Source organism: Bos indicus, chromosome 19 (genome assembly GCF_029378745.1).
Source record: "Bos indicus isolate NIAB-ARS_2022 breed Sahiwal x Tharparkar chromosome 19, NIAB-ARS_B.indTharparkar_mat_pri_1.0, whole genome shotgun sequence".
NCBI lineage: Eukaryota > Metazoa > Chordata > Mammalia > Artiodactyla > Bovidae > Bos > Bos indicus.
This window is the reverse complement of record NC_091778.1, coordinates 54847449-54875314: the sequence shown is the minus strand read 5'-3', so window position 1 is coordinate 54875314 and position 27866 is coordinate 54847449. Positions and strand designations below refer to the sequence as shown.

The following is a 27866-nucleotide window of genomic DNA, read 5'->3' as shown; positions in this document are numbered from 1 at the left end:
TGGAATTAGTGCCCTTATATGAAGTGGCCAGAGAGTTAGCTAGCTCTCTTTCTGCCATGTGAGGACACAGCAGGAGTGTAGCTCTCTATAAACCAGGAAGGAGGCCCTCACCAAGAGTCCAATCCACCCAGCACTGAGATCTTAGACCTTCAGCCTCTACAACTGTGAGAAACAAACATCTGTTGTTTAAGCCACCCATCCTGTGCTACTTTGTTACAACAGCCTGAACTAAGACAATTCTCTGCTTTATCTTCCAATCTTTCTATTTGAATGTTCTATTTCTGGTATTTGTTGTTTGGTCGCTAAGTCATGCTAGACTCTTTGCCACTCCGTGGACTATAGCCTGCCAAGCTTCACTGTCCATGGGATTTTCCAGGCAAAAATACTGGAGTGGGTTGCCATTTCCTTCTCCAGGGGATCTTCTGGACCAAGGACTGAATCTGTGTCTCCTGCATTGCAGGCAGATTCTTTACCACTGAGCCATCTGGGAAACCTATTTATTTTATTTTTAATCTGCAAGAACTCACTCTTAATCTCTGAATGTATCTTTTTGATAGCATCCGATTCTTATTTCATTAATATAATTTCTGAGACTCTTAAGTATACAGTTTTAAAGTTTTCTTCTATATCTTCCCTGACCTGTTTCCTCTAATTTCTTTTCTTCTGTTTACTTTGTTCTATTCATGTTCAGGGATTTTCCTTAAATGTCTAGTAAACAGAGGCTATTTCTTCATATTTAAGAGAGAGGCACTGACAATCTGATTAAAAACTGTGTAGTAGCTATGGCCTGTTGAGTGGTGAGTGTCTTTGTAAAATAATAAAGCAATTAACACGTACAGACCCCACATGTAGGGCTCTGGAGGTTCTTGTCTTGAGCAGTGACCTAAAGACAAGATCTCCAATACAGCTGGCCAGCAGCACCTGGGCAGGTAAGTAGAGAGAGAGAAAGGGAAAGGAGCTCCTAAGTAAGTACACAGACTTTCACTCAGTCCCCTTACAGCCTGATCTCCATGTTTTACCAAAGGGAAAGAGAAATCGCCTTGCTACAGGAGATGGAAAAGAACTGGGTGTCTTAACTTCCTGTCATGACTTCAGACCCACCCTCTGGTTTCTAGCGTCATTCCATATCTCCAATCTCAGAGGAATTTCTGAGATTTGAAGATATGTCATTTCGTTTCATGATGACCTCCTTCTTTGCAACTTAGATCTTTCCTCATAAGCTGCCAATAGGAAGGGATTGGAGAACACAATCATGCACGTGTCCAAAAACCCACAGAAGTGTATCTGTAAGGTGACGTAGAAAGTGACAAAGACCTCAACTTTCTACAGACAGAAACCCACAGTTGCCTAGAAATATTGCAAAGCTCTTTTGAAAGTTACTCTACTTCTTGGGCTTCCCTGGTGGCTCAGACGGTAAAGAGTCTGCTTACAGTGCAGGAGACCTTGGTTTGATCCCTGAGTCGGGAAGATACCCTGGAGAAGGAAATGACAACCCACTCTAGTATTCTTGCCTAGAAAATCCCATGGATGAAGGAGCCTGGCAGGCTAAACAGTCCATGGGGTCGCAAAGAGTTGGACACAACTGAGCGACTTCACTTTCTTTCTACTTCTTGGGTTACCTGAAAAATATGGATTTGTACTGTTTTTCCTCATACACATGAACAGCACCAAATCACCAAAGTACAAAAACAAAAAGGCCTGAGAACAAAGGATTTACTAGGCATGTGTTGCAGAGAATGCAAATAAAAAACTCCTGGATGCACACTTAACTTGCACCTCACCACTGTTACCTGCCCATACTTTGTAAGGTGGAATTTTTAGCAGTTTTATCATCAACAGTAAAAATCAATTAGATATTTTTCAAAAGCCCTAAACCATGTCCTTTCCCTTTGCCTTACTTACACAATCTGAATTTCAATTTTTTCCAAGAAGAGTCATTAACTTTTGCAAGAAAAAAAAGAGAAAGGTGTAATTCTTCAGAGTCTGTTCTTAATTTCCATGGGAAGAAAAATCACTATCAATGCCATAAAATGCCATAAACTGGGGTGGCGGGGGGGGGGCCCATGTGGTTTTGAGTTTCTAAGCAATTTTCCTTGAGAAGTGGGTCGACACATCACCAGGTGCTCAATGAGGACCCTCGTGCTGGGGGATCTGCACCTGGATCCAGTCCTCCAGGAACAGGTGAGGGCAGCCCTGTCCCTGAGAGAAGCTCAGGTAAATGATTAGCGCCCCCCAGCGGTGATGGAATGATGCCCCATAGGACTCACACCTGTCGTCACCATCACACTCAGAAAAGTGGTTCTGTGTGCTTCAGAAAACATGTGCTTGACCTATTCGTGATGTTAAACAGAAACGTCTTCCTCCACAGAGACAGAGAAGCAATAGCATGACTCACAAATGAGAAAGCAGTATACTATATTTGATGCTGAGGCATTCCCTGGCAGTCCAGTGGTTAGGGCTCTGTGTGCTTCTACTGCAGGGGGGATGGGTTAGACCTCTGGTTGGGGAACTAAGATCCCACATGACTCACAGTGCAGCAAAAAAAAAAAAAAAATTAAACTTGATGTTGAGATAAACATTGAACTACGTCTGAAAACAGTTGTTACAGCTTTAAATGTCCTTTAAAATAAAGTCAAAATTACTAGGTGTGATAAATTCGAACTGTGCTGCCCTCTGCTGGTTACATGATAAGATTGTTAAAAGGTTTACAATTAGCCATTTTTGCAAATACATTACCTTTTGAATGTATACAGAAGAAAGTCATGTTCTACCTAGTATGTAGGGCATGCTCTGGTGATATTCCACTGTTCTCATTTCCTGAAAGGTTTTCGTTATATGAAAATTGGCTTGCCACTGTGATTAATTTATGGGAATAGGTGATGGCCAATGGGAATTTACGTTATACAGGCAGACACAGATAATAACAATATTCACTAGCATGCTAGAAAGTAGCGGGTGCTATGGGGGAAAGAAGGATCCAGGAGTGTGCGCGTAGGGTGCAGTAATCATTAAAGTACTAAACACGGGGCTTCCCTGGTGGCTCAATGGTAAAGAATCCACCTGCCAATGCAAGAGACACGGGTTCCATCCCTGAATCAGGAAGATCCCACATGCTGCGGCGCAACTAAGCCCATCTGCCACAGTTATGAAGCTTGGGCTCTAGAGCCCGGGAACTGCTACTGCTGAGCCCAGGCACTGCAGCTACTGAAGCCTGAGCCTGTAGAACTTGTGCGTTGCAACAAGAGAAGCCACTGCAAGAAGCCACCCTCACACTGCAACAAGGAGTAGCCCCCCATTTGCCGCAACTAGACAAAAGCCCATGCAGCAAAGCAGACCCAACACAGCCCCCCCAAAAAAGTATTAAATGTGGTGGTCAGAACAGGCATCACAGAGGTGAAATCTGAACCTCTGTGATTCCCCCAAGCCGAAACAAAAACACTGGACACAGGCTTTTGGGGTCCAAAATTCTGCAGTGTGTGAGGTGCATTCTGCAGTGTGTGAACCTCCTGCTTCCTGTTCCCCACCGCATGGACTAATGAAATTAACCAGGCACTGTGTGCATGACTAGATTCCCAAGGCTGTTTCCCCATGAACAGACCTGAGCTCGGGGACCCAGAGCCACTGTGGTGGCTGAACCTCCCACTTCCTGTGTCCTCAGGAGAAGTCTCATCCCCTGGTAATGTTCTAGCCATGTTCTAGCTGGCGTTCACAAAGCTGGTGCTCGTTATTTGAAAAACGTACGTGCTAAGTTGCTGTTGTTCAGTCACTAAGTTGTGTCTGACTCCTTGCAACCCCATGGACTCAGCATGCCAGGCCTCCTCCCTGTCCCTCAATATTTCCCAGAGTTTGCCAAGTTCATGTCCACTGAGTCAGTGATGCCATCCAACCATTTCATCCTCTGCCCCCCTCTTCACCTTTTGCCTTCAATCTTTCCCAGCATCAAGGTCTTTTCCAATGAGTCAACTTGTTCACATTAGGTGGCCAAAGTACTGGAGCTTCAGCTTCACCATCAGTCCTTCCAAGGAGCATTGAAGGCTGAGTACTCTGCATTCCCTCAAAAAAGACTTGGGTCTCTACTGTGTGGTTCAGTTTGAACTGTGTTGAGTGCCACACTAGCTGGGTGCTGGGCTCCAGAGGTGATGAGAGCACAGGTCTCTGGAGGCCCCAGGTGGTGGCAGAGGTCACCTGAAACCACCACCTGGGCTGCTCAGGATTAGGACGTGAGGGTCGGGGACTCCAAGCTCTTGGAGAAAAAACACCAAAAATGAGTCCCTGGGGGCAGCAAGAAGAATGGGGGTGTGAGCAGTCCAAAAAAGAAGAGTGACTTTTGAGAAAATCCACAATCTTAGTGGCAATATCTGGCATTTAGGAGATCAGGTGACTCAAATACTGCCTTGGGGTCACAATCTTGAAGAGAAAAGTAGAGGTGACCTTTATGGGTGACCGGGCACTGTCTGGGAGAGGAAGGGCATTTTAGATACAGAACTGCCCAGCACAAGAGGCCCTTCAAGACGTGGTCCTGCCTGTCTCCCCCCGTGTCTGCTGTCACCGCGACAGAACCCCTCCACCCACAGAGACCTACCTGCATTTCTGTCATTCGCATAGTGATCATTCATCCTTCCAAGACTATGGGCCTCAAACTTAACTTCCCTCCACTGAACAAACCCTCAGTCCAATTACCTTACTCTTCTTGAAAATGATTTTATACCCAAAGTCACAGAATGACATTTGTATTGGTGGGGCTGCACATTCTCTTTCCAGCCAGGAAACCTACCTGGTAAGAAGTCTGCAGGAAAAAGAGACCTGAGAAATGCAGACTCAAAGATAAAACAATGCAGAATTCCAAACATGAACCAGGTTCATGGTGCTGCTGGACAGCCTGAGGTTTGTCACTCTGACTGAAGGGACACATGCTACTGCACCATAACCAAGCAGGTAACCTTCAAAAGCTGCATTAGTTTCCAAAGAGACACAGAGGTATTTTCACAGAAATACAGAATTTCTTGGGCATCAAAACAACCTGCAGGAGACCAGGCAGCACCCCAACCGCCACCATCCCCCTTCCACGAAGGACGCTGAAGACACGGGAGAGCTGAGGAGCCACGTAACCATGGGTGCCGACACCAAGCCCAGGGGGCCCTCCCAGAGTGCTCCCTCAGCCCGATGGACACACGCTCGGGGCACAGGGACCAGACACCCCCAGCGAAGTAGTCATCAACTGTGAATTCCCTGAACTCTGAGACTACCTAGAACACAGCCCCTCTCCACTGAGGTTAGCTTAAGAAACACAAATATGAACCAGTAAGAAACTTTTCCTAAGGGCTGAGTTTATGTCTTTGTATTTTTATCAATCGGAATCACCATTCTGAGTTTTTTCTAACACACAAAAGAGGATGATCTCACTGAAGACAGAAAATACCATACTTACTGTCTCCCAGTGTTTAAATTATAGAAGGGGAGTGGGGAGGAAGATGCAGAACATGTAAAATACAAAAATAAAAGTACTTGTTTTTTTTACTGCCTATATCACAAAGTTAAATTTAATATATGTTTTTCTGCAAGTTTTTTTTTCATAGAGATTTTCCTATGTCAGGGCCTATAAATCTACCTCAAGTTTTTAAATTGGTACATCCCACAGTAAAATCTGCACTAATTCTATACTTTGATTTTGTACTGGTGAATCTCTGTTTCCAATACTCTGCCATCACAAGCTATGTGAAATCGACATTGTTTTTTATCTATTTTTCTGAACCTGCAGAAGAGATTCGGAAACTGAATTCCAGAGTCAACAAGTATGGGCAGCTAACTTTTTATTTTGAAACATGTTAGATCTGCAGAAAAACTATACAAACATGGACTTGCCATGTGGCCTCCATTCTCATCAACACAATACTGACAGGCAACCTGGTAAACCTACTGGAACCGCCTCAGTTTCCTCAGTGAGGTCCTTTTCTTCCAGTCCAGGACCCAATCCAGGAGACCCCACTGCAATTAGTCTGATCACGAACGTTCCCAGTCTCAGGGTTATGACCTTTTCACTTCACAGAGTAGTGCTGGGTTGTTTTGTAGAATGTTCCCCAATTTGGATTTGCCCACAGTTTTCTTCTGATGCAACTGAGGTTGTGTATTTTTGGCAAGAATTACACAGAAAATGTGGAGAAGGAAATGGCAACCCATTCCAGTATTCTTGCCTGGAAAACCCCACGGACAGAGGAGCCTGGTGGGCTACAGTCCATGGAGTCACAAAAGAGTCGGACACAACTGAGCGACTAAACACCACCACAGAAAATTAGGCTGTCCTTGATGCATGACATCAGGGTCCACGATGTTGATTAGCCTTTTACTAGTGATGCCAACCTTGAACATCTGGTAGAGGTGAGTCCACCAGGTTTCTGTTTTTGTGGCTGCTTGTCCCTCTGTGATTCCTAAGAATCTTGTTGGGAGATGCTCTGGGAGGATGTGGGTATCTGTTCCTCGCCATCTTTTATCATGCCCTAATTTTGGGGTCAGCAGCCAGGTGCTTCTTCAAGTTGGCTCCTGTGTCTTCCAACTCGTCCCCACCATTCTCTGAGCACTTCTTCACTTCCTGCCATCACAAGACTTTCCAAGCAGGCTCGCTTTGTATTTTTCCCTACCCAGCCCCGGAATCACCCATTTCCCCAAGGATCACAGGTTCCTTTTAATGGAGAATGGTATTTAGAAACCAAGCTCTGGGCATAGGATGTACTCTATAAACATTTTAAACTGGGACAGACATTACCAAACTGCCTTCTGAAATCAGGCACAAAATGCCCCCCCAAACACTACGAGAATGTCGGCTTCTCCACAATCTCACCAGCGCTCTTTCACGTTCTGGTAATCTGCTGGTCGTTGTAGTTCCCGTTTCCCTGTCTATTAGGATTATTGGCTGGCTGTGCTTCTTCTCTGAATCGTTTATATCCTTTGTCCTATTTTTCTACTGTTGTTTGTCTTTTTACTGGTTTGCAGGTGCTCTTCATATATTTTGGATAGCAATCTTTGCTCCTAAGTGCTGCAAATATTTTCTCCAACTATACTGCCTGTTTTACTTTTTTATGAAAGCTTTTGTCACACAAAAAAGAATATAAATAATACATTTATATATATTAAGTTGGTTCATACGATGTCATGTCTGTTGATTGCTTTTTTATGACTTCTAAGTTTCTGTGACCTGCTTAGGAAGTAGTGTTCCTTTCTCAATAAAATTAGAAAAATATTCACTTAAAAATTACATATATGTGCATATATGTATATATTTGTGTGTTTATATTTGTCATTTTATACTTAAAGAAATAAAACAAAAAACTCCAGATGGGTTACAGGTCTAAGTGTATATATATAAATAAGGGACACTTTGGCCTAATCCATCTGGAGTTCTTTTGGTTTGATTTTTCAAGTGTAGAATGACAAAGGGAATCTAAGTATTTTCTGGGTAATCAACTGTCATCACCGTTCACTGAAACGCACACCCTTTCCCCAGTGATCTAAAATGTCATATGATCCCTACAAGGGAGTGACCGACAGTGCAGGCCCAGGAGTCAGCTGCTTGGGTTACAGTCCTGGCTCGACTGCCCACTAGCTACTTTGTTACTCTCTCTTTGACTTTTAGTTTTCTCATCCAAGACATGGAGAAAAATTTCCCACTTCATTGGGTTACTGTAAAAATGCTTAAAATAATGAGGACACCTATTAAACACTTAATACACATTGTGTTAGTCGCTCAGTCGTGTCCGACTCTTTGCGACTCCATGGACTGTAGCCCGCCAGGATCCTCTGTCCATGGGATTTTCCAGGCAAGAATACTGGAGTGGGTTGCCATTTCCTTCTCCAGGGGATCTTCCCAACCCAGGAATCAAACCTAGGTCTCCTGAATTGCAGGCAGATTCTTCACTATAAATTTGGATGCAAACATCAGTGTGTCTAGCCAGTGCTGTCCAAAAAACACATAATATGAGCCAAATATGTATTTTAACATTTTCTAGCAGCCACAGGAAACAGGGGCTTCCCTGGTGGCTCAGCTGGTAAAGAATCTGCCTGCAATGCGGGAGACCTGGGTTCCATTCCTGGGTTGAGAAGATCCCCTAGAGAAGGGAACGGCTATTCACTCCAGTATTCTGGCCTGGAGAATTTCATGGACTCTATAGTCCATGGGATCACAAAGAGTCAGACACAACTGAGCAACTTTCACTTACACTTACTTACTTATACAGTAAACAACTAAAAGATAAATGGTAAAAAATAACCTTAATAATAAGTTTTATTTAACCCAATATATCTAAAACATTATCATTTCTACATATGATCGATATAATAAATATTCTGCCTTTTTTTTTGTACTAAGGTTTCAAAATCCTGGATTTGTTTTATGCTTAGAACATATTTCAAGAACTCAATAGTGGTTACCACGTGAGACAGTGCAGGGCTAGACTAGTTCATGACTTAGTTGTATAATATACTGTCACAACAATATGACACATATACCTACAGGAAAAGCACTGAAAGAACTGAACAGCTATCCATGACTGAAAAAAATCTTTTGACAAACTAGAAACAGGATGAATTGTTTTTTCAACACAATAAAAGGTATTTACAACTCATAGTAAATGTTATAGTTTGTGGGGAAATGCTGAAAGCTTTTCCCTTAAGATGGGGAAGACATGAAGGGTGTCCACACTCAGCAACTTCACTGGTACTGTGCTGGAGGGTTTTCTAACTCAATCTTCTCGGTCAGGAAGCCCCAGCAGAAATGGGCCCAAATGCCCCAGCCAATGAAATGGGGCAAGAAAAAGGGCAGAAAGATTGTAAAGAAGGAAAAAAAAAAAAAAAAGAAATGATTATCTTACTAGTGGATTGACTATCCACATAGAAAAGGTTTAAAAAAAAACAAACCCTAAACTGTTAGAATCATTCACAGAGGTTGACAGGATTGCTGGTTACAAAGACAACATATAAAAGCACAAATTAAATTGTTTAGTTTCTAAGTCCTGCCCAACTCTTTTGCGACCCCCTGGACTGCAGCCCGCCAGGTGTCCTCTGTCCGTGGGATCTCCCAGGCAAGAACACTGGAGTGGGTTGCCATTTCCTTCTCCAGGGGATCTTCCAACCCAGGGGTTGAACCCACGTCCCCTGCATTGGCAGGTGGGTCCTTTACCATGAGCCACCAGGAAAGCCCAAACATTTAACACTTGGTGATAAATCAGTTCAACAATGTGTAAGAGTTTAATGGAAAAAAATTCTAAAATTGTGGTGAAAACCTTGACAGAGGACCTAAATCCATGGAGAGAGAAAGCACACTCAGGACCCAGCACACTCAGGACCCGGCACGCTCAGCTGTCACTGTTCCCAGAGGACCGAGAGGTTCCATGTACATCTGTCACTGCGAAGCACGATCCCGGTAGGTTTTTACTTCTCTGTTTTGGGGGTTATAAGATGGGTGCTTCTGGCATGGGACAGACCATCAGAACAGAATACGAGCCCAGAAACCCTTGTAGATACAAACATTTGACATGTAACAGAGCTGGAAAAAAAAATCACAGACTGAGTTTCCTATAAATGCTGCTGGCAATCCATCATTCACATGAATGCCAGGAAATATGAACGTGAACTGTCACAGTGGCACTTGCAGCAATAACCCCCAATGGAAACCACCTAAATGTCCAGTGAGAGTGGAGCAGACTTTTTTTAATAGTGGCATATTCAAAAGATAAAACGTTTTGTATGTTTGTGAAATTGAATATAACTACATGAAACAACATGAATAAATCTCACAGGCAGAATGATAAGCAAAAAAAAAAAGAAAGTAAAGTAAAAGTCTTCAAAATCAGAAGAAAATTTTACTAGAAGAATTTTATACCAAGTCCAAAAAGTGTTAAAGACAGACCAAGAGAACACAGACCTCCCACATACCCTTTCGAAGGAAACTTCTAGAGAATGTACTTAAGGTAAATCAAAAACAGGAAAGACACAGGCCAAGGAAAAGGTGATTCAACAGAGAGGTAATCCCAAATGACTCTGGGGGGAAGTGGAAGCCAAGGCCAGATAGCAGACCCAAGAGCAACTGACCTAGATTTGAGCAGAAAAATGATAGGCACAGGCCAGGGGGAACAACTGACTGAGGCACTTAAGCAGACAAAACACATCACAGATAAGCTTACGGCACAGCTGCTGTATTTTAGAAAACAACTGATAATTTCAAAGACAACTGGGCAAAGGGAAAAGCTAAGGCAATTAACAGCTCCAGGAAAAACAAAGAGTGGTACCAAGAAGACAGAATGACTGCAGAATACTACGTGGCTTGGCAATGTCGTGCCCAACAGAAAGTCTGCAGAGCAGGTCTGAAACTGGCCATCGAGAAGCAAGAAAAGAATATTGTTAAACAGCTTTAAAAATTCAAAATGGCTACCCCTTAGGAGGAGGATCTCAAGGTGGTGCGGGGAACTGCTGCTTTGCATTTTATTGTTTTTAGTTCTGTAACACAGTTTTCTTTTTTTCAAGATGGCAAATGTCTGTATTCGAAATTTACAAGACCAATTCTTCAAAGTCCAGTGCTGAGCGTCCTCCCATGACCCTTTCACCGTCAAGTGCTACACCACACACACAGCAAACAAGCTGAAGCTGTTGGCTCAGACTGATGGTAAGTGTGGCTCAGACGGTAAAGCGTCTGCAATGCAGGAGCCCAGGTTCCATCCCTGGGTCGGGAAGATCCCCTGGAGAAGGACATGGCAACTCACGCCAGTACTCTTGCCTGGAAAATCCCATGGTAGGGTACAGTCCATGGGGTCACAGAGTCGGACACGACTGAGTGACTTCACTTTCACTTTTCACTTCCCCTCTAAACATTTTATGACTCTGTGAACTAAGATTCCCCTTCTCAAAGATGAAAAGCGTCTGCTGAACCAGCATCCTAAGGTCTCAGGTAATCACAGACCAATCATGTTAGGGTTCCATCAGCTCAATGCGATATTCATCACCCACTGGATGATGAATGGATGGGTTCAACGCTGTCCTGGATCAAAAGGAAAACATTTATGGATCAAACAAGCCAAAGGTTTTGTAGGGGACAATGGTGACTAAGCTATCAGGCAAGTTCATTCTTTCACTGTAATACATGAAAAGCACTAGCCATTGAAGATAAATTCAATTGATATTTCCAGAAATGATCTTTCTGATACTTTTACTACTTAGGGGAATATGAACAATGTCAGGGAGAATGATCAAATTAGTTCACTGGGTGTACTGTGCACTTTTAAACCAAATTCAATTAGTAGTTTTAGAAAAAGTGGCCAGCCTTCAACAAATATGAAAGCAAGCGTCACTGTGGTGTGAAATCCACATGAGTATGAGGCAAAGCCCTCTGACAGCTCAGAGTGAGGACAGGTGGGCTGGGGAGCCAAGCGTTCGCCCGCCCGCTCCTTCTTGCCTCAGACATCAACTCTGATGCACAAGTGCTGCATATTCTCTTCCTGTTTCCTTCCCTCCCTTTCTGACTTACTAATTATACATCACCCCTTTTCTTCGTAAAACCACAAGATGGACGTTATAAAATCGGTGCACTCCACCCATCCTTTTACTCAGCTGACAGAGTGCAAAGTGAACCCGTGGAAAGGCGCCAGGGCCCTGCTGATGAAGCCACCACGTGAGAGAAACAGGAGGAGACAGACGACGCTCACCCTGCGTCACAGGGCAGGGCAGAGAAGGCGGAAGGCAGTGCCACACACACGGCCAGTCCCAACTTCTTCTTGGTGCCCATCACTGATTCTAAAAACAAACTAAGCGGAAACCATGGTTTTGTCTAAAATCTAATCTCCTTGTTTTAGAAGACAGGTGGTTTCAGTGAAATACAAAACAAATAAGAAAACTCTAATAATCTATTCTTGAAGGGGCATTTCTTCAAGATTTTCTTCAAGCTCTTAAACCACTGTTCTGAGGTCTATTTTCCCTATAAAAAGAAAAAAGCAAACCTCCTTTCCAGTCTCAAAAATATTCCTACCAGGTGTGGAGGCAGGACTGTTTACAGAAGCTACCATCACCCAGAGTGACGTCAGCGGCTCAAACCACAAAACCTTTCTCAGCCTGTTCCCTCTGGGTCCACCTGAGAAGGGACAGCTGATCAGGTGCCCATAATGGGGAAAGCACGGGATACAAGGTCACAGTGAGGGCGACACAGGGAGCTGGAGTCACATCCCAGGAGCAATGCCAGGGGTCTCCACTCACGTGGCAGCAAGCAGAGCGCTTTAGACCATGTTTGGAGGTGGAATGGACAGCACCATTAAGAAACTGTGCAAAATGAGAGAAAGGGAGGAATCGGGGTTGATTTCTCAACACGCAGTTTGCACACCACGTGGGTGGACATGCTGCTTCCTAGAATGGGGACATCTGGGGGTTCTTCTGTGCCACACCAAGCACAAGGCCCCCTTTAGACATCTCAGTGAGAAGGGAAGAGAAATGAGGCAGTGAGCCATCTAAGCCTGAAGCTTAGAGGGGAGAAAGAAGGCTAGCAATACAGTCAGTCCTCCTAATTCAAGCATCCTAGAAAGGCTCCTAGAAAAGTCACTGTTAACCCTCAACTGCCAAATACTGAACCCAGATCCCAGGGGAATACAGGGCTAGGTTCCTGTGAGGCCCTGACCCCAGTTCCTTCATGGCCCAATATGTGAGCATGTTTTAGGACACCTCACTGACAATGAACTCCTACCTGAAGGAGGCTCACCGAACACACGTGTTCTCGGTGGGTACATCACAGCTTCTTGCACTTGGAAACACCAGACAGCACTTCCGCACTGTGTGGGGGGCCATTTTAAACAGAGAAATCACCAACAGAGAGATACCAAAAACATCGCACTAAGCAGAGTGGATCCAGGGCCCCTGCTTTCCACCTGAGTACTGAAACAGAAGGCAGAAGGTCCTGGAAGCCTGCAGTCCCAAACATTCAAAAGATCCGACTAGGGGTTAGAAAGAGAAAGAAACCTGACCTACTTTACAAATTTGCAACCTGTTCCCCAATGCCTGGCATCAGGGGGATGCCTTCTCTTCACAAAGCCTGGTGGTTTGATCTCCAGTTTCCTCTTCCTTTCTCTATTTCCAGCAGTTCAGAACATGGCAGGAAAAGAAGAGACTGTTATTCATTGCTCGCTCTCTCTCTCTCTCACTGGAAAGGAAAGAGCTTTATCATTCGCATTTCATAAACTTCCACAGAAATCACCTTTGAAACGTATCTAATTGGAGGAGAACATCATCAGTTGGGCTTCCCTGGTGGCTCAGAGGTTAAAGCATCTGCCTCCAATGCAGGAGACCAGGGTTCGATCCCTGGGTTGGGAAGATCCCCTGGAGAAGGAAATGGTAACCCACTCCAGTATTCTTGCCTGCAGAATCCCATGGACAGAGAAGCCTGGTAGGCTACAGTCTGAGACACGACTGAGCGACTTCACCTTCACCTTATCATCAATTAACTGGCTTGGGATTATCAGGACAAATAATGTTGTCAGTGGTTAAGACAATGACTGACTGATAACGATGCAAAAGCATATCAGTGAGTTTGTTAACACCAACCAAGTAAATGGAGGTAATGTCCCAAATGTCTTATCACAAAGTGATGGTACACATTGAATCCTATATTGAAAATGTAAAATGTCTAGTTAAACACAAAACTAAAGGATATTCTGTAGAGTACAAAGCTTCTTGTTTAGTAAAAGACAGTCCGGCCAAAAAAGTCACATATGATCCTGGTTGGGAAACAAGACATCCAAGAGATACATCAAGAAAAAGAGTACACGCAGGGGTTACCCAGTCTCCCCAAAGTTTCCTCCTCCTTCCAGAAGCCTCCAGGCATGAACCTGAGGGACTGGGTGATGAGTCACCAGGAGCATGAGGACATGGGGACCAAGCCTCTCATCCCAACCCACAGGCTGACAGACTGCAAACAAAAGCTCAGAGCACTGCTGGCAGCCCTTGTTTCTCACCTGGGGTTTACACAATGACTCGAGGGAATCCTACACAGCACAACCATTAAAGTAAGCAGTACTAACAATCAGGACAGAAAACAGTACATAATAAGGTACTAAGTGGACTAAACCACCAGCTCACCATGTTGCAATTATGAAAGGACCAATTTCCCAGCTCTAAGTTAAATTACTTTTAACTCCCACCATCTAACTCATCTGGGGACATAACTCACTGATTCTTTAGAATAATCTTTAATTAATACCTTAATTCCAAAGTAGAAAACTTTCTTCCTGGTAGTTCAAATGCCAAAACCCCTAAACAACAGAATTGTTCTAAAAAGATTTTACAGAATAATTCCTTTAAAAATAAATATTAACCCCCACTCCCCTCTTTTTAAAAGATTTGCACTTTGAGTGGCAGTGGCACAAGCAATTCAGTGGGTGGCAAAGGCCTGACTGGTGACTTGAGAGGGCGCCCATCCTCTGGCTGCACTGGAAAAGGAATAAAGTGACCATCAAAGGCGTGTCCACGTTGTATTTGTCTCACAAACATCATGGACAAAAGCCACTAGCTACCAGGAAGCAGCTTACCTAGATACACAGAGCAACTCTGCAAAGCACGCACAAGATACAGAGCCCCTTCCTGAGGGCTGCCCCGCCCCCACTCTGCCTCCGCTGTGCTCTCAGGTGCATTTGCCCACCTCCAAGAATTTATACCTAGAAATTGTTGTGTGAAGCCTTCTCTTCCAATTTTAAGGAAGCACAGAATTGTGTACAAGAACAGGAAAAAATACTTTCATTTACTTTGTGATTGCTTCAAGTTTTATTGTCACTGTTTTTTCTAGGAAAATCCAGTATTTTTTGATTGATGCAAAATGATAACATATTAAAACATACTTTAACTGATTTGCATATTATACTTACATTAAATAAAAGCTGTTCTGAGACATTTTAAACTAGTTACATACTATTTATACATACCATTCCTTACATATAATACCATTTTACATATAATAAAACATTTTTTAGGAGAAAAGTAAAACCCGACCATACAACCCAGCCGTTCCATCCATGGATATTAATCTAACAGAAATGAAACATGTCCACACAATGACTTTTCACGACGGCTCACGGCAGCTTTGTTCACAATGGCCTCAAACCAGAAACAAGGCACACGATCAGGCCAGGTGACCGGATAAATACAGACAGGGGAACACCACTCAGCAGTAAAGAGGAAAGACGGACATCCCAGCGATGACCTCGGTCGCTTCACGCTGAGGGAGGGCCACAGTAGAGAATGCATTGTATGACTCCATTTATACAAAACTCTGGGGGACGTAAACTAACCTGTAGGGACACAAAGACCCAGGCTGCCTAGGGTGGAGGCGGGGGTGGGCTGCAGATGAACTTGAAAACCTTTTTAGAGAAATGTTCTGTATCTTGACTGTGATGGCAGTTTCAACGGTGTATAAATCTGCCAAATATATCTCATCAGACTGTACTTCAAATGGATACAGTTTACTGTATGTAAATTATACCTCGATAGTTTTTTTAAAAACTACAGTAACGGGTAACCAGAAAAGTTTTTAGCAAAAAAGATAAAAGGAAATGAATGTGTTTATTATCACTAAGTAAGATGTTTCAACATCACCTTTGGTATCCTAGCATCTGTGGCGGCCCTACCAAGCCCTCCAGTGTGTGCTGATGACAGCCATCACTTCTCTCTCCAGGCTCCCGCTGTGTGTCGCCCCCTGACTGATGTACATAGAGCATCTCACTGGACCTTTCACGATGACCTGCAAGGCAGGTGAGACTGAGTCTTTACCCCAAGTCTGTGCCCCTGAGAGAAGACAAGATAATTTGCCCAAGCCACAAGGTGGCCTTGGGCCAAAGGGTAAAAATTAAGGCTGACAGATGAAAGATCCATGACAATGCATTTGCTCTTTTTCTTTTTATTGGCCATGCCATGCGGCTTGTGGGATCTTAGTTCCCCAATCAGGGATCAAACCCAGAACCTTGACAGTGAAGGCACAGAGTCCTAACCACTGGACTGCCAGGGAATTCCCAGTCAGTGCACTTTGGAAAGAGTAGTAAGAGATAAAATTATCAAGCCAAGTTTAAGCTTCTTTCCACCAGAAAGTCCCTAAACAGGCACTGTTCTCCCTATCCTCACATAAAAGGATTCTAAAACCTATCTGTTCAGGATTAAATCGTGCTTTGTGTAGACTCACTTTCAAAAGTCTTTAACACAATTTGTGGATGCAGATGTCTTATAAAAAGGCCTTGTCAGTTGCAAGGGGACACATGAGTGCTGAAAAGTCAGGAACACAAAGTTCAACTGCTGACCTGTGTCCAATAAACACAGGGTGGGAAGCTGATGAGTTCTCACCCTTACTTAACTCTTAAGAAACCTTTATCTGAACTCCACATACAGTTGGATGAAACATACACTATCCAGAAAAACCAGCTCCTTTTCTTGCTTAAAGGTCAAAGTTCTCCTTCCATCTAGAATGCCAGGTCCCTGAGATTTCACGTCTAAATCCCAAGACTCATAGAGTGCCCAGCTTCTAGTTTGTCCTCAATAAATATCTGTTGACTAAATTAACAAGAAATGACCTGGGAAAGAAGCTGCTATAAATCCCATTCTGATTTATATGAACACTAGGCCGAGGTCTTAGAATAAAACTACCCTACTAACACTGAGAAGAGACAGAAAATATTTAAAAATTACATTAAAAAATAATTCAATGTTTAGAAGGATAAATTAACAAATATCATCATATACTAGTATGAAATGTAAATGTGACAGAACTTTCTGGAAAATCACTTGGCAGTACATATCAAGAGACTAAAAAATAGTTTTTAGTCACTGACCTAGTGATTTCACTTACAGAAGTCTAGCCTAAGGAAACAATTAGAAATGTTGGCAAAGCTTTACCAACAATGATGTTACAGGGTTAACTTGTTACAGAACAGAGAGGAAACTTCTAAATGACCAACAAGAAAGGACAAGTAATCAAATCATGGTGCAATCATATTATACAGCTTGGGGCAGAGTCAGGCCACCATGGGGCCTGAGCATCCTTGCACATACTCTGTCACAGCTGGTTGGCCAAGGAGGCCAAGTGTGACCAGGTGGCTCCCAGGGGAGGGCTGGCCTGTCTGCTGCGGAAGATGCTAAGCCCTCAGCACCTGGTTCCTCAGCTGCAGACTAACCCAATTCGAGCGTGGCCATCATCTGGGCTTATCCTGTCACCCCATGGACCTTGGTTGGGGAAGCAGCACGTCCAGCCTGGGTTCCGGTTTCCGCTGGGCTCCACGTGACAAACTGTCTGACCCAGTGAGGCCTGCTCCCTGCCTCCAGCCCCCACGGAGCCGTGGGGAGACAGCCAGCTGCCAGCACCCCCTCTGAAGTCTTGTTTCTCCTGACGTCCCTGTGAGGATGGGGTCCTTCCTCGGCAGATGCCATCAAAAAACTCATCCATATATACATTTTAAGGGCAGAGAAAAATGTTCATTTTTCTTTAAAAAGCTACAAAACATTTTACAGAACGACTAGAACTAATTTTTAAACTTTTTGTTGTTATCATTGTTGTAAATAAAATCCACATATTAATCCCCGAGCTTCAGTTGATCTAGCAATTTCAAATTTCTCCTTATCAAATTTTATACTTCACTTTTTTCCCAGCTGTTTTATGTAACTTACTTTCACATGCATTGTCTTATTTGACCTTGCAACAACTCTGCAGGGCAGGTAGAAAAGATACCATTGTCTACATTTTCAGGGGACTTGGTGATGCCAAGTGACCTGCCCAAGATCAAAGGGCCCTTAGAGACAGTACCAGACCCAGAAGCCAGGCTCCATGCCCAGTGCTCTTTCTACCAAGCCACCTGCTCAGCACTATATGACCCGGCTGCTGAACTGTGATCAATGGAATGGATGCCCTCCTCCTCCTCTCTGCTAATCCACTTCCCTTCAAGGTGGGAACTTTTCTGGACAGCTGCTCTGTCTTCTATTTCACTGCTTTCCGCTCTTTTATATTTTCCTTCTGCTTGCTTTGATTTCATTTTCTCTTTTTTGCTAGTCTCTTAAGGTGGAAGCTGAGGTTTAAGCTTATTTTTTAAATCCTACATTTTCCAAGAAGGACTTAAGGTTGGTGGACATGTAGAAATATACGTTAAAAAAAAAAAAAAGACTGAAAGGAAACTACACCAAAATGTTTGTGTTGATGGGTCCACAGGAGTTCATTACACTCTTCCATCCACTTCTGCGTGTGTTTTAAAATTTTCCACGTTAACTTTTCAAAGCTTGTCCAAGTGCTACAGTAAGAAGGACATTACAATTACAGCCAGCCTATCCACCAACGCCTGAGGAGAGGCTGAGAGCCACTCGGAAGCTGCTCTGGCAGGTGACTGGGCCTCAGCCCTTCTGCAGGCCTCACATGCCTGGCAATCCACGTCCCGAGAGAGAGAAGGGAAGGCTCTTTTCAGGTCACTTCCTCTGCTGTACAGATCAGGACTCCAGGATGGCGCCTGGCCAGCAGCTGCCCAGCAACTGAGCAACACACAGGGAAGGTATCTTTCTAAAAGGAGCAAAAACTAAAACCATACAGACATTTGAGGAAGCTGAAGCGGGGAGGCAGATGAACTTGGTAGCTATTATAAAGGAGTAAAAATAAAACCCAAGCTTGGTTATTTTTTGCTTCTTTGATCCGTGGAGCCTTTTCTTATGGACCTCTGCTTGAAAGCTCAAAACCCTCTAAGGGGAATTCTGAATGGCCTAAAGCAAAACCACATCAATTAGATGCTTACAGTTGGAAAAAAATACATTTAACACTCAGTCAACCCTTCCTATAATCCTGGACACAAATCCCCACACCGTCATTTCAAACAAACACATGCAATGAAGAGAACCATCTCTAACCCAAGACAGGAGCAAGCAACATGACCCCAAAGAGAGCAGCACAAGCTTCCCAAGAACTGGTCTTCTACATCTGGGCTCCTGAATTCAGGTGCTTTGAAAATACATGTGTGCACGTGTGTGTGTGTCTGTACTCATTCACTCATCCCTGGATCCTACCCTGGAGGATCCTGGTTCACAAGCCATGGCTAGAGCAGGGCCGCAGAGTAAACTGCTTTTTGAAATGACACATGAGATTCTGTAGATAAGCCAGGTATGGGAAGCACTATTCTACCCCCTGTTTACTAGATTCCCAGCTTCAGGTGGGCAGGTCAACAAGCCACTTTTTAAGCTTCAGTCTGACCCCTGCAGGAGCGCCAAGTACACATTCTTCCTCTCGTGGTCTCTGATATGGGAGATCCCCTGACCTTTGCAACCAAGGGGTTCTGAGGTTCTTATTTTCTCCAAGCTGCACACCTCCAAGAGCAATTCAGTCTCACAAGGGCTGTTTTCTTCACTTCTGCTGCACAGGCAGGAATCGGGGATGATGTGCAACATATCTTTGTGTGGAAATCAACTGACCTTGGAGGTAACACAGAGAACTAAAATCACGCAAACTTCCTAGAGTCTCATCAGTTCAGTTCAGTCACTCAGTCGTGTCCGACTCTTTGTGACCCCATGAATCGCAGCAAGCCAGGCCTCCCTGTCCATCACCAACTCCCGGAGTTTACCCAAACTCATGTCCATCGAGTCAGTGATGCCAGCCAGCCATCTCATCCTCTGTTGTCCCCTTCTCCTCCTGCCCCCAATCCCTCCCAGCATCAGGGTCTTTCCAATGACTCAACTTATCTCATGAGGTGGCCAAAGTATTGGAGTTTCAGCTTCAGCATCAGTCCTTCCAATGAACACCCAGGACTGATCTCATTTAGGATGGACTGGTTGGATGTCCTTGAAGTCCAAGGGACTCTCAAGAGTCTTCTCCAACCTCATAGAACCCTTTAAAAGTCAAAAGTGACTTTTAACTATAGGCTTTTCTCTATCATCACATTTTACTAGAACAATAAGTTGCTGTGCTGTGCTGAGTCGCTCAGCCGTGTCTGACTCTTTGTGACCTCATGGACTGTAGTCCGCCAAGCTCCTCTGTCCAAGGGGATTCTCCAGGCAAGAATACTGGAGTGGATTGCCATGCCCTCCTCCAGGGGATCTACCCAATCCAGGGATCAAACCCAGGTCTCCCACACTGTAGGTAGATTCTTTACGATCTGAGCTACCAGGTAAGTTCAAAAATACTGGAGTGGGTAGCCTATCCCTTCTTCAGGGGAACTTTCGGACCCAGGAATTGAACTGGGGTCTCCTGCATCACAGGTGGATTCTTTACCAGCTGAGCTACCCAGGAAGTCCATAAAGATATGTTACTTCTATAATTTTTTAAAGTAGAAATTGAAATTCCTCTTTTTAAAAAGTTGTACATATACATATTTATGTTTGAGAAAATGAAAGATAAACAAGATCCAAAAACGGAAAGAACAGTAGTATTTAGCCAAAAATTCAGTTCCATAGGAGATTAAACCAAATGAGCCTTTAACATCAATTTGTGAAAGAGTGTCACACCTCGCCTGCTTCCTCTGCACAAGATGCCCATCATGCGACATGAAGAACAAAAGCAGGTGTCTGGAAAAATAATCACCAATGTCATGTCAAGATCTTCTACAACAAGGAACTCCTTTTTCCTAACAAGCTCCTTGTTCAGGGATGTTTTCATTACCTGAAACCAAAAAAAGAAAAAAATTCTCTTTGCTACCAAATTAAGTATCAACACAAAAACATTCAAGAATAGGCAGCAACAATCGAAGACATTCTCTGTTCTAGCAATCTGATGACAAACAGGGCTGCTAAGTAGCACAAACAGGTCACCCAGGTCAGAGTTTGCTGCTGCTCTGTACGTGTGCTACCTCTGAAAGAGGAATGCTCTTCCAGGACGAGAAATGCTTAAAGCAATTAGAAAAAGTCCGACAACACTGTAGTCCTTTCTATCCATATGGAACATCTCCTCAAGAAGAAAGAGGTCCCGCCTCACAAGAAACAGCCAAGGAATAAAATAGCTAGGGTGATCTGTTCTGCAGAACAGACCCCAAATCTGTGGATCTGGTAAATTCCATGGTGAAGGGGAATTAACATTGCAGATGGAATTAAGGTTGCTAATCAGCTGACCTACTGAAGACAGTAGGGAAAACCACTAGACCATTCAGGTATCAGATCAGTCGCTCAGTCGTGTCCGACTCTTTGCGACCCCATGAATTGCAGCACACCAGGCCTCCCTGTCCATCACCAACTCCCGGAGTTCACTCAGACTCATGTCCATCGAATCAGTGATGCCATCCAGCCATCTCATCCTCTGTCATCCCCTTCTCCTCCTGCCCACAATCCCTCCCAGCATCAGAGTCTTTTCCAATGAGTCAACTCTTCGCATGAGGTGGCCAAAGTACTGGAGTTTCAGCTTTAGCATCATTCCTTCCAAAGAAATCCCAGGGCTGATCTCCTTCAGAATGGACTGGTTGGATCTCCTTGCAGTTCAAGGGACTCTCCAACACCATAGTTCAAAAGCATCAATTCTTCGGCGCTCAGCCTTCTTCACAGTCCAAGTGACCTAAATCAAATACCTTATGATTATACAGTGGAAGTGAGAAATAGATTTAAGGGCCTAGATCTGACAGATAGAGTGCCTGATGAACTATGGACGGAGGTTTGTGACACTGTACGGGAGACAGAGATCAAGACCATCCCCAAGAAAAAGAAATGCAAAAAAGCAAAATGGCTGTCTGGGGAGGCCTTACAAATAGCTGTGAAAAGAAGAGAAGCGAAAAGCAAAGGAGAAAAGGAAAGATATAAGCATCTGAATGCAGAGTTCCAAAGAATAGCAAGGAGAGAAAAGAAAGCCTTCCTCAGCGATCAATGCAAAGAAATAGAGGAAAACAACAGAATGGGAAAGACTAGAGATCTCTTGAAGAAAATTCGAGATACCATGGGAACATTTCATGCAAAGATGGGCTCGATAAAGGACAGAAATGGTATGGACCTAACAGAAGCAGAAGATATTAAGAAGACATGGCAAGAATACACAGAAGAACTGTACAAAAAAGATCTTCACGACCAAGATAATCATGATGGTATGATCACTCACCTAGAGCCAGACATCCTGGAATGTGAAGTCAAGTGGGCCTTAGAAAGCATCACTACGAACAAAGCTAGTGGAGGTGATGGAATTCCAGTTGAGCTATTTCAAATCCTGAAAGATGATGCTGTGAAAGTGCTGCACTCAATATGCCAGCAAATTTGGAAAACTCAGCAGTGGCCACAGGACTGGAAAAGGTCAGTTTTCATTCCAATCCCAAAGAAAGGCAATGCCAAAGAATGCTCAAACTACCGCACAATTGCACTCATCTCACATGCTAGTAAAGTCATGCTCAAAATTCTCCAAGCCAGGCTTCAGCAATATGTGAACCGTGAACTTCCTGATGTTCAAGCTGGTTTTAGAAAAGGCAGAGGAACCAGAGATCAAATTGCCAACATCCACTGGACCATCGAAAAAGCAAGAGAGTTCCAGAAAAACATCTATTTCTGCTTAATTGACTATGCTAAAGCCTTTGACTGTGTGGATCACAATAAACTGTGGAAAATTCTGAAAGAGACAGGAATACCAGACCACCTGACCTGCCTCTTGAGAAATTTGTATGCAGGTCAGGAAGCAACAGTTAGAACTGGACATGGAAAAACAGACTGGTTCCAAATAGGAAAAGGAGTACGTCAAGGCTGTATATTGTCACCCTGCTTATTTAACTTATATGCAGAGTACATCATGAGAAATGCTGGGCTGGAGGAAGCACAAGCTGGAATCAAGATTGCCGGGAGAAATATCAATAACCTCAGATATGCAGATGACACCACCCTTATGGCAGAAAGTGAAGAGGAACTAAAAAGTCTCTTGATGAAAGTGAAAGAGGAGAGTGAAAAGGTTGACTTAAAGCTCAACATTCAGAAAACAAAGATCATGGCATCTGGTCCCATCACTCCATGGGAAATAGATGGGGAAACAGTGGAAACAGTGTCAGACTTATTTTTTGGGGCTCCAAAATCACTGCAGATGGTGACTGCAGCCATGAAATTAAAAGACGCTTACTCCTTGGAAGGAAAGTTATGACCAACCTAGATAGCATATTCAAAAGCAGAGACATTACTTTGCCAACAAAGGTCCGTCTAGTCAAGGTTATGGTTTTTCCAGTGGTCATGTATGGATGTGAGAGTTGAACTGTGAAGAAAGCTGAGCGCCGAGGAATTGATGCTTTTGAACTGTGGTGTTGGAGAAGACTCTTGAGAGTCCCTTGGACTGCACGGAGATCCAACCAGTCCATCCTAAAGGAGATCAGCCCTGGGTGTTCTTTGGAAGGAATGATGCTAAAGCTGAAACTCCAGTACTTTGGCCACCTCACGCGAAGAGTTGACTCATTGGAAAAGACTCTGATGCTGGGAGGGATTAGGGGCAGGAGGAGAAGGGGACGACAGAGGATGAGATGGCTGGATGGTATCACCAACTCGATGGACGTGAGTTTGAGTGAACTCCGGGAGTTGGTGATGGACAGGGAGGCCTGGCGTGCTGCGATTCATGGGGTCGCAAAGAGTCGGACACGACTGAGCGACTGAACTGAACTGAATCAGCTGACCTAGAGATGGAGAGATTATCCTGGATTATCTGGGTAGGCACAATATGATCACAAGACTGCTCGGAAGTGGAATTGGGGGGGGGGAGGGAATGAGGAAGTGGGGCAGAGTCAGCATCAGAGGGATGAGATGTGAGAAAGCCTTGATCAGTCATTGCTGGTTTTGAGGATGTAGTAAGAGGAATAAAAGAGAACAAAATGAATGAAAAAGATGTAACAGGGCCACGAGCCAAGGGATGCAGATAGCTTCTACAGGGTGCAAAAGGCAAGGACATGGATTCTCCCCTGGAGCCTCCAGAAGAAACAAAGCTGACACCCTGACTTTAGCCCTGAGACCCATTCCAGACTGTGACCCCCAGGACAACAAAACAAATTAGCATGGTTTTAAGCTACTCAATTCATGATACTCTGTTACAATAGCCATAAAAAACTAATACAGTGAAGCCACTTCTTTTGTCTACCATGCAGACAGCATGTCCAGAAAAGATCCAAGTCAAAGCAGCATCCTACTAACATGTCCAGTTGTCTTCCTGATTTTTTAAATCACACACAAAAAAACAATTACCAATTTGTAATCCCTGTCAGTTAAACCACTAACTACTAATAGCTGAGTGGGTAAAGAACCTGCCTGCAAAGCAGGAGACACAGGAGATGCGGGTTTGACCCCTGGGTCAGTAAGATCCCCTGGAAAAGGCAATAGCAACCCACTTCAGTATTCTTGCCTGGAAAATCCCATGGTTAGAGGAGCCTGGCAGGCTACAGTGCCAAAGGTCACGAAGAGTCGGACATGACTGAGTGACTAAGTACTCTGTGCACACCAATCCTTGTCAAGATGCATACATTTGTCAAATACCTTAATACTTCCTAACTCACACCAGAAATCACCTTACTATAGGTGATAGTAGCCCTCTTAAAGAATTTTCTTGCCACACTCATCTTTCAAAAATAGAATAATCATATGCTTTGTCCACATATCCCTTTTTTAAGATTTGTACTGAAATCTCTGAATGCCTAGAAACCGTACTCATAACCCTCCCAGCAAGCCAGCAGTGAGAAACTCCCTACCTGGTTATCACCACAACCAGCTGTAGCAGGAACCAAGCCCCCAGATAAACCACAAAACACAGAAGAATCAAACGGGACAGTGCACGTGTGAGGTAAGAGGGCTAAATTCTAATTTCAACATCTTCCAAGTTGACAGGAACAATCCTGGTCCCCTACATTGGGAATGCAGTCTCAGCCACTGGACCACTAGGAAGTCCCCCTGAAACACAGTCCTTGTGCAGGCACCTCCACGGCTGGGCTGAGAGCAGTCAAATGACCAAAGGCTGGCTTTAAAAACTTCTTCACAAATGCCACCATAAATCAGCATGCTCGCTTAGGAATCTAAGCCCCAAAGTCTTTTTCAGCCCGCAGAGCTAAGTCTTGCATCAGAACCCTCGGTGATCCCTCCAGGGGACGGTCTAACAGACAGCCCCTGACAGGAGGCACACCGATGAAGCTAGAGTGGTGAGATGGATGCTGGAAGAATGGCAACACTGCCCTTCTCGTGAAGAAACACGGTGCCTCCACAGCGGTCTCCTGTTTCACTGCTGAGTTTCCTCTCTCAGCACCTTCTTCTACTTCATCGTAAATGGTGACAGGTGAAGAGCCACACCAGAGGGCCCTGGAAGTGGTGGGCAGGCCAGCTTCAGGACAGGTCTGTAGGAGGCAGGACTCCTATATTAACCTTCACCTGGTTACCTGGCCTTCCTACATAATCCACAAGACGGGTCTGGCTCCAGGGAATCCTCAAAGGCCAGGAGGGCCATTCCTGTCACCACACCAGCCCCCATTCACCAAAGGCCCCAGGAGAGGCCAGCACAACTGAGCAGCCTAAGAAAGAGAGGGCTTTACTATACAATCCAACAAACCCCTCAAATCTCAACCCTAACAGGAGCGACAGGCTCTTTCAATATTAATCTGTTTAATAACCTGTAACATAGGTTTTAATCAAAAAAGTAAACGAAATGTATCAAGACATGGAATCATGGAATTGGAACTCTTAATTCCAAGAGAAAGTTTAGAAAAGGTATGTAAAAGTACAAGTATGTAAAAGTAAAGACAAGGGTGTGAAATAGTAGGAAATATAAATAAGCAGGCTATTTGGAGCAATGTGGATGGGCCCAGAGACTAACATACTAAGTGAAGTCAGTTAGACAAAGACAAGATCATAATTATCACTTATATGTGGAACTTAAAAAGTAAAACAAGTAAACTTATTTACAAAACAGAAATTCTCACAGAAAACAAACATATGGTTACCAAAGGGGAAGGGGGCACAGGGATAAATCAGGCATTTGGGATTAATATATACACACTACTGTATATAAAACAGATGACCAATAAGGACCTACTGTACAGCACAGGGAACTATATTCAATATCTTATAATAATCTATAATGGAAAAGAAGGTGAAAAAGAATATACATACAAATGTATGTATAACTTAACTGTGCTGGAGGTGCTGGAGAAGACTCTTGAGAGTCCCTTGGACTGCAAGGAGATCAAGCCAGTCAATCCTAAAGGAAATCAACCCTGAATATTCATTGGAAGGACTGATGCAGAAGCTGAAACTCCAATACTCTGGCCACCTGATGCAAAGAGCTGACTCACTGGAAAAGACCTTGATGCTGGGAAAGACCAAGGGCAGGAGGAGAAGAGGGCGACATAGGATGAGGTGTTTGGATGGCATCACCAACTCAATCCACATGAGCCTGAGTAAATTCTGGGAGATAGGAAAGGACAGGGAAGGCTGGCATGCTGCAGTTCACAGCGTAGCAAAGAGGTGAACATGTCTTAGAGACTGAACAACAACAACAACTGAAATCACTCTGCTGTATACTGAAACTAACACATTGTAAATCAACTATACTTCAACTAAAAAAAAAAAAAAAGAACAAGCAGGCTGTGCAGCAGAAGTGGTGAGCACAGGGGCTCTGAAGTCTGAGAAACCTGCTTCCAATACCAGTTGTACAGCTCATCAGTCAGGTCACCTATTATAAATAAATCTTTCAACCTCTACCTCCTCACCTGTTAAGTGGGCGTGGCCACTGTACCTCCCACCCAGGATTAATGTGAGGATTAAGGAAGAACCTACGAAAAATGTTGAGCAGTGAACTTAGCGCACAGCACAGTTACCTGCTGGAGGTACAGGGGTAATACGTAGTCTGTGATGTTCCCACCTCATTTGATCCCAAGGTTAGGTGTTTTACTCAAAAGTATCTCTCACCCAAAACACACTGAAGACTGGAACCCTCCAGGCTCATACAGCATTTATTATGTCTCCATCAGAGCATCTGTCATATATCCATATATTCTGACTGAAATTTTTCAACTCATCAACTACCCTGCACTTTGAGTTTCTTGAAAACAGGGCCCATCTTTTAAAATTCTTCACAGCCTTGGCATCAAGCAAATGCGTAACACAAAGAAGATAATGAAAAATGGGATGGATAGATGGATGAATGGTTGGAAGACTATTTAGAAGGCAAGAAAGACAAAGGAATCAAACATTTTTTTCAAGCCTCAGTAACTGAAGTGATAAGAAAATGGGGATAAAAATAGAAAGAAAAAAAAAAAGTCTGGATGAGAGAGTAAGACAGGAGAGAGGCAGAAGGCTGTGTTCTGACGTTGAATTCGAGATGATGACAGGATACCCACAGGGAAACATCGAGTAGGCAGCCGGAAATGCAAGAATGTAGCTAAAAATCAAAACATTCTCAATTTCAATTACTAGGGCTGTTGGAAACAGTATTTCAGGGAAGCAGAGATCATAACAGAAAGTAATTTAAGTTTAAAAGGTTGCAAAAACACATGCAGTCCTGCAGCTGCTGTGTTTAAAAGCCTCAACAGACAAAATGAAATGTGAGTCCCATCGTACGTGGTGTTCACAGCACACAGTCTATGAATACCTTAATCCAAGGCTGGTTCAGAGTAATTTTCAAAAAAAGAGTCTGCAAACAGTCTTAAGTCTCCCCAAATTAAAAACAAGTCTCTCCATTCTGCACTGCCTTCTAGCTGCTGCCCCCTCTCTCTAGTTTCCTATAAAGAGCCATCTATACACATAATACAACTGCACAGTCCCGTCTCCTTTCTGGGCCACTTTCTCTGCCCAGCCCTTCAACGGGGACATGTCCAAGACGATGTCCCTGGACCGCTTCTCAGCACGCCACATGACCCCCTCCCTGCTTCCCCTCCCACTGAGTGCCGGTTCCAGACCAGGGAATGGTCTGTACAGATCTCAGGACTCCA

At 44.0% G+C, this 27866-nt stretch overlaps 1 protein-coding gene across 2 annotated transcripts in view; it reads right to left on the bottom strand.

Moving 5' to 3' along the window:
- The window catches only part of CYTH1 (cytohesin 1), a 79868-nt gene that overhangs the window by 45330 nt on the left and 6672 nt on the right, over positions 1 to 27866 (bottom strand). The window contains exon 2 of one of the 2 annotated variants that reach the window (XM_070773973.1): positions 20470 to 20623. The exons of the other annotated variant lie outside the window; for it this stretch is intronic. Coding sequence (XP_070630074.1) covers positions 20470 to 20620 — 151 coding nt within the window. The 5' untranslated portion in view covers positions 20621 to 20623. The remainder of the gene's footprint in view (positions 1 to 20469; positions 20624 to 27866) is intronic. 2 annotated transcript variants of the gene reach the window in all.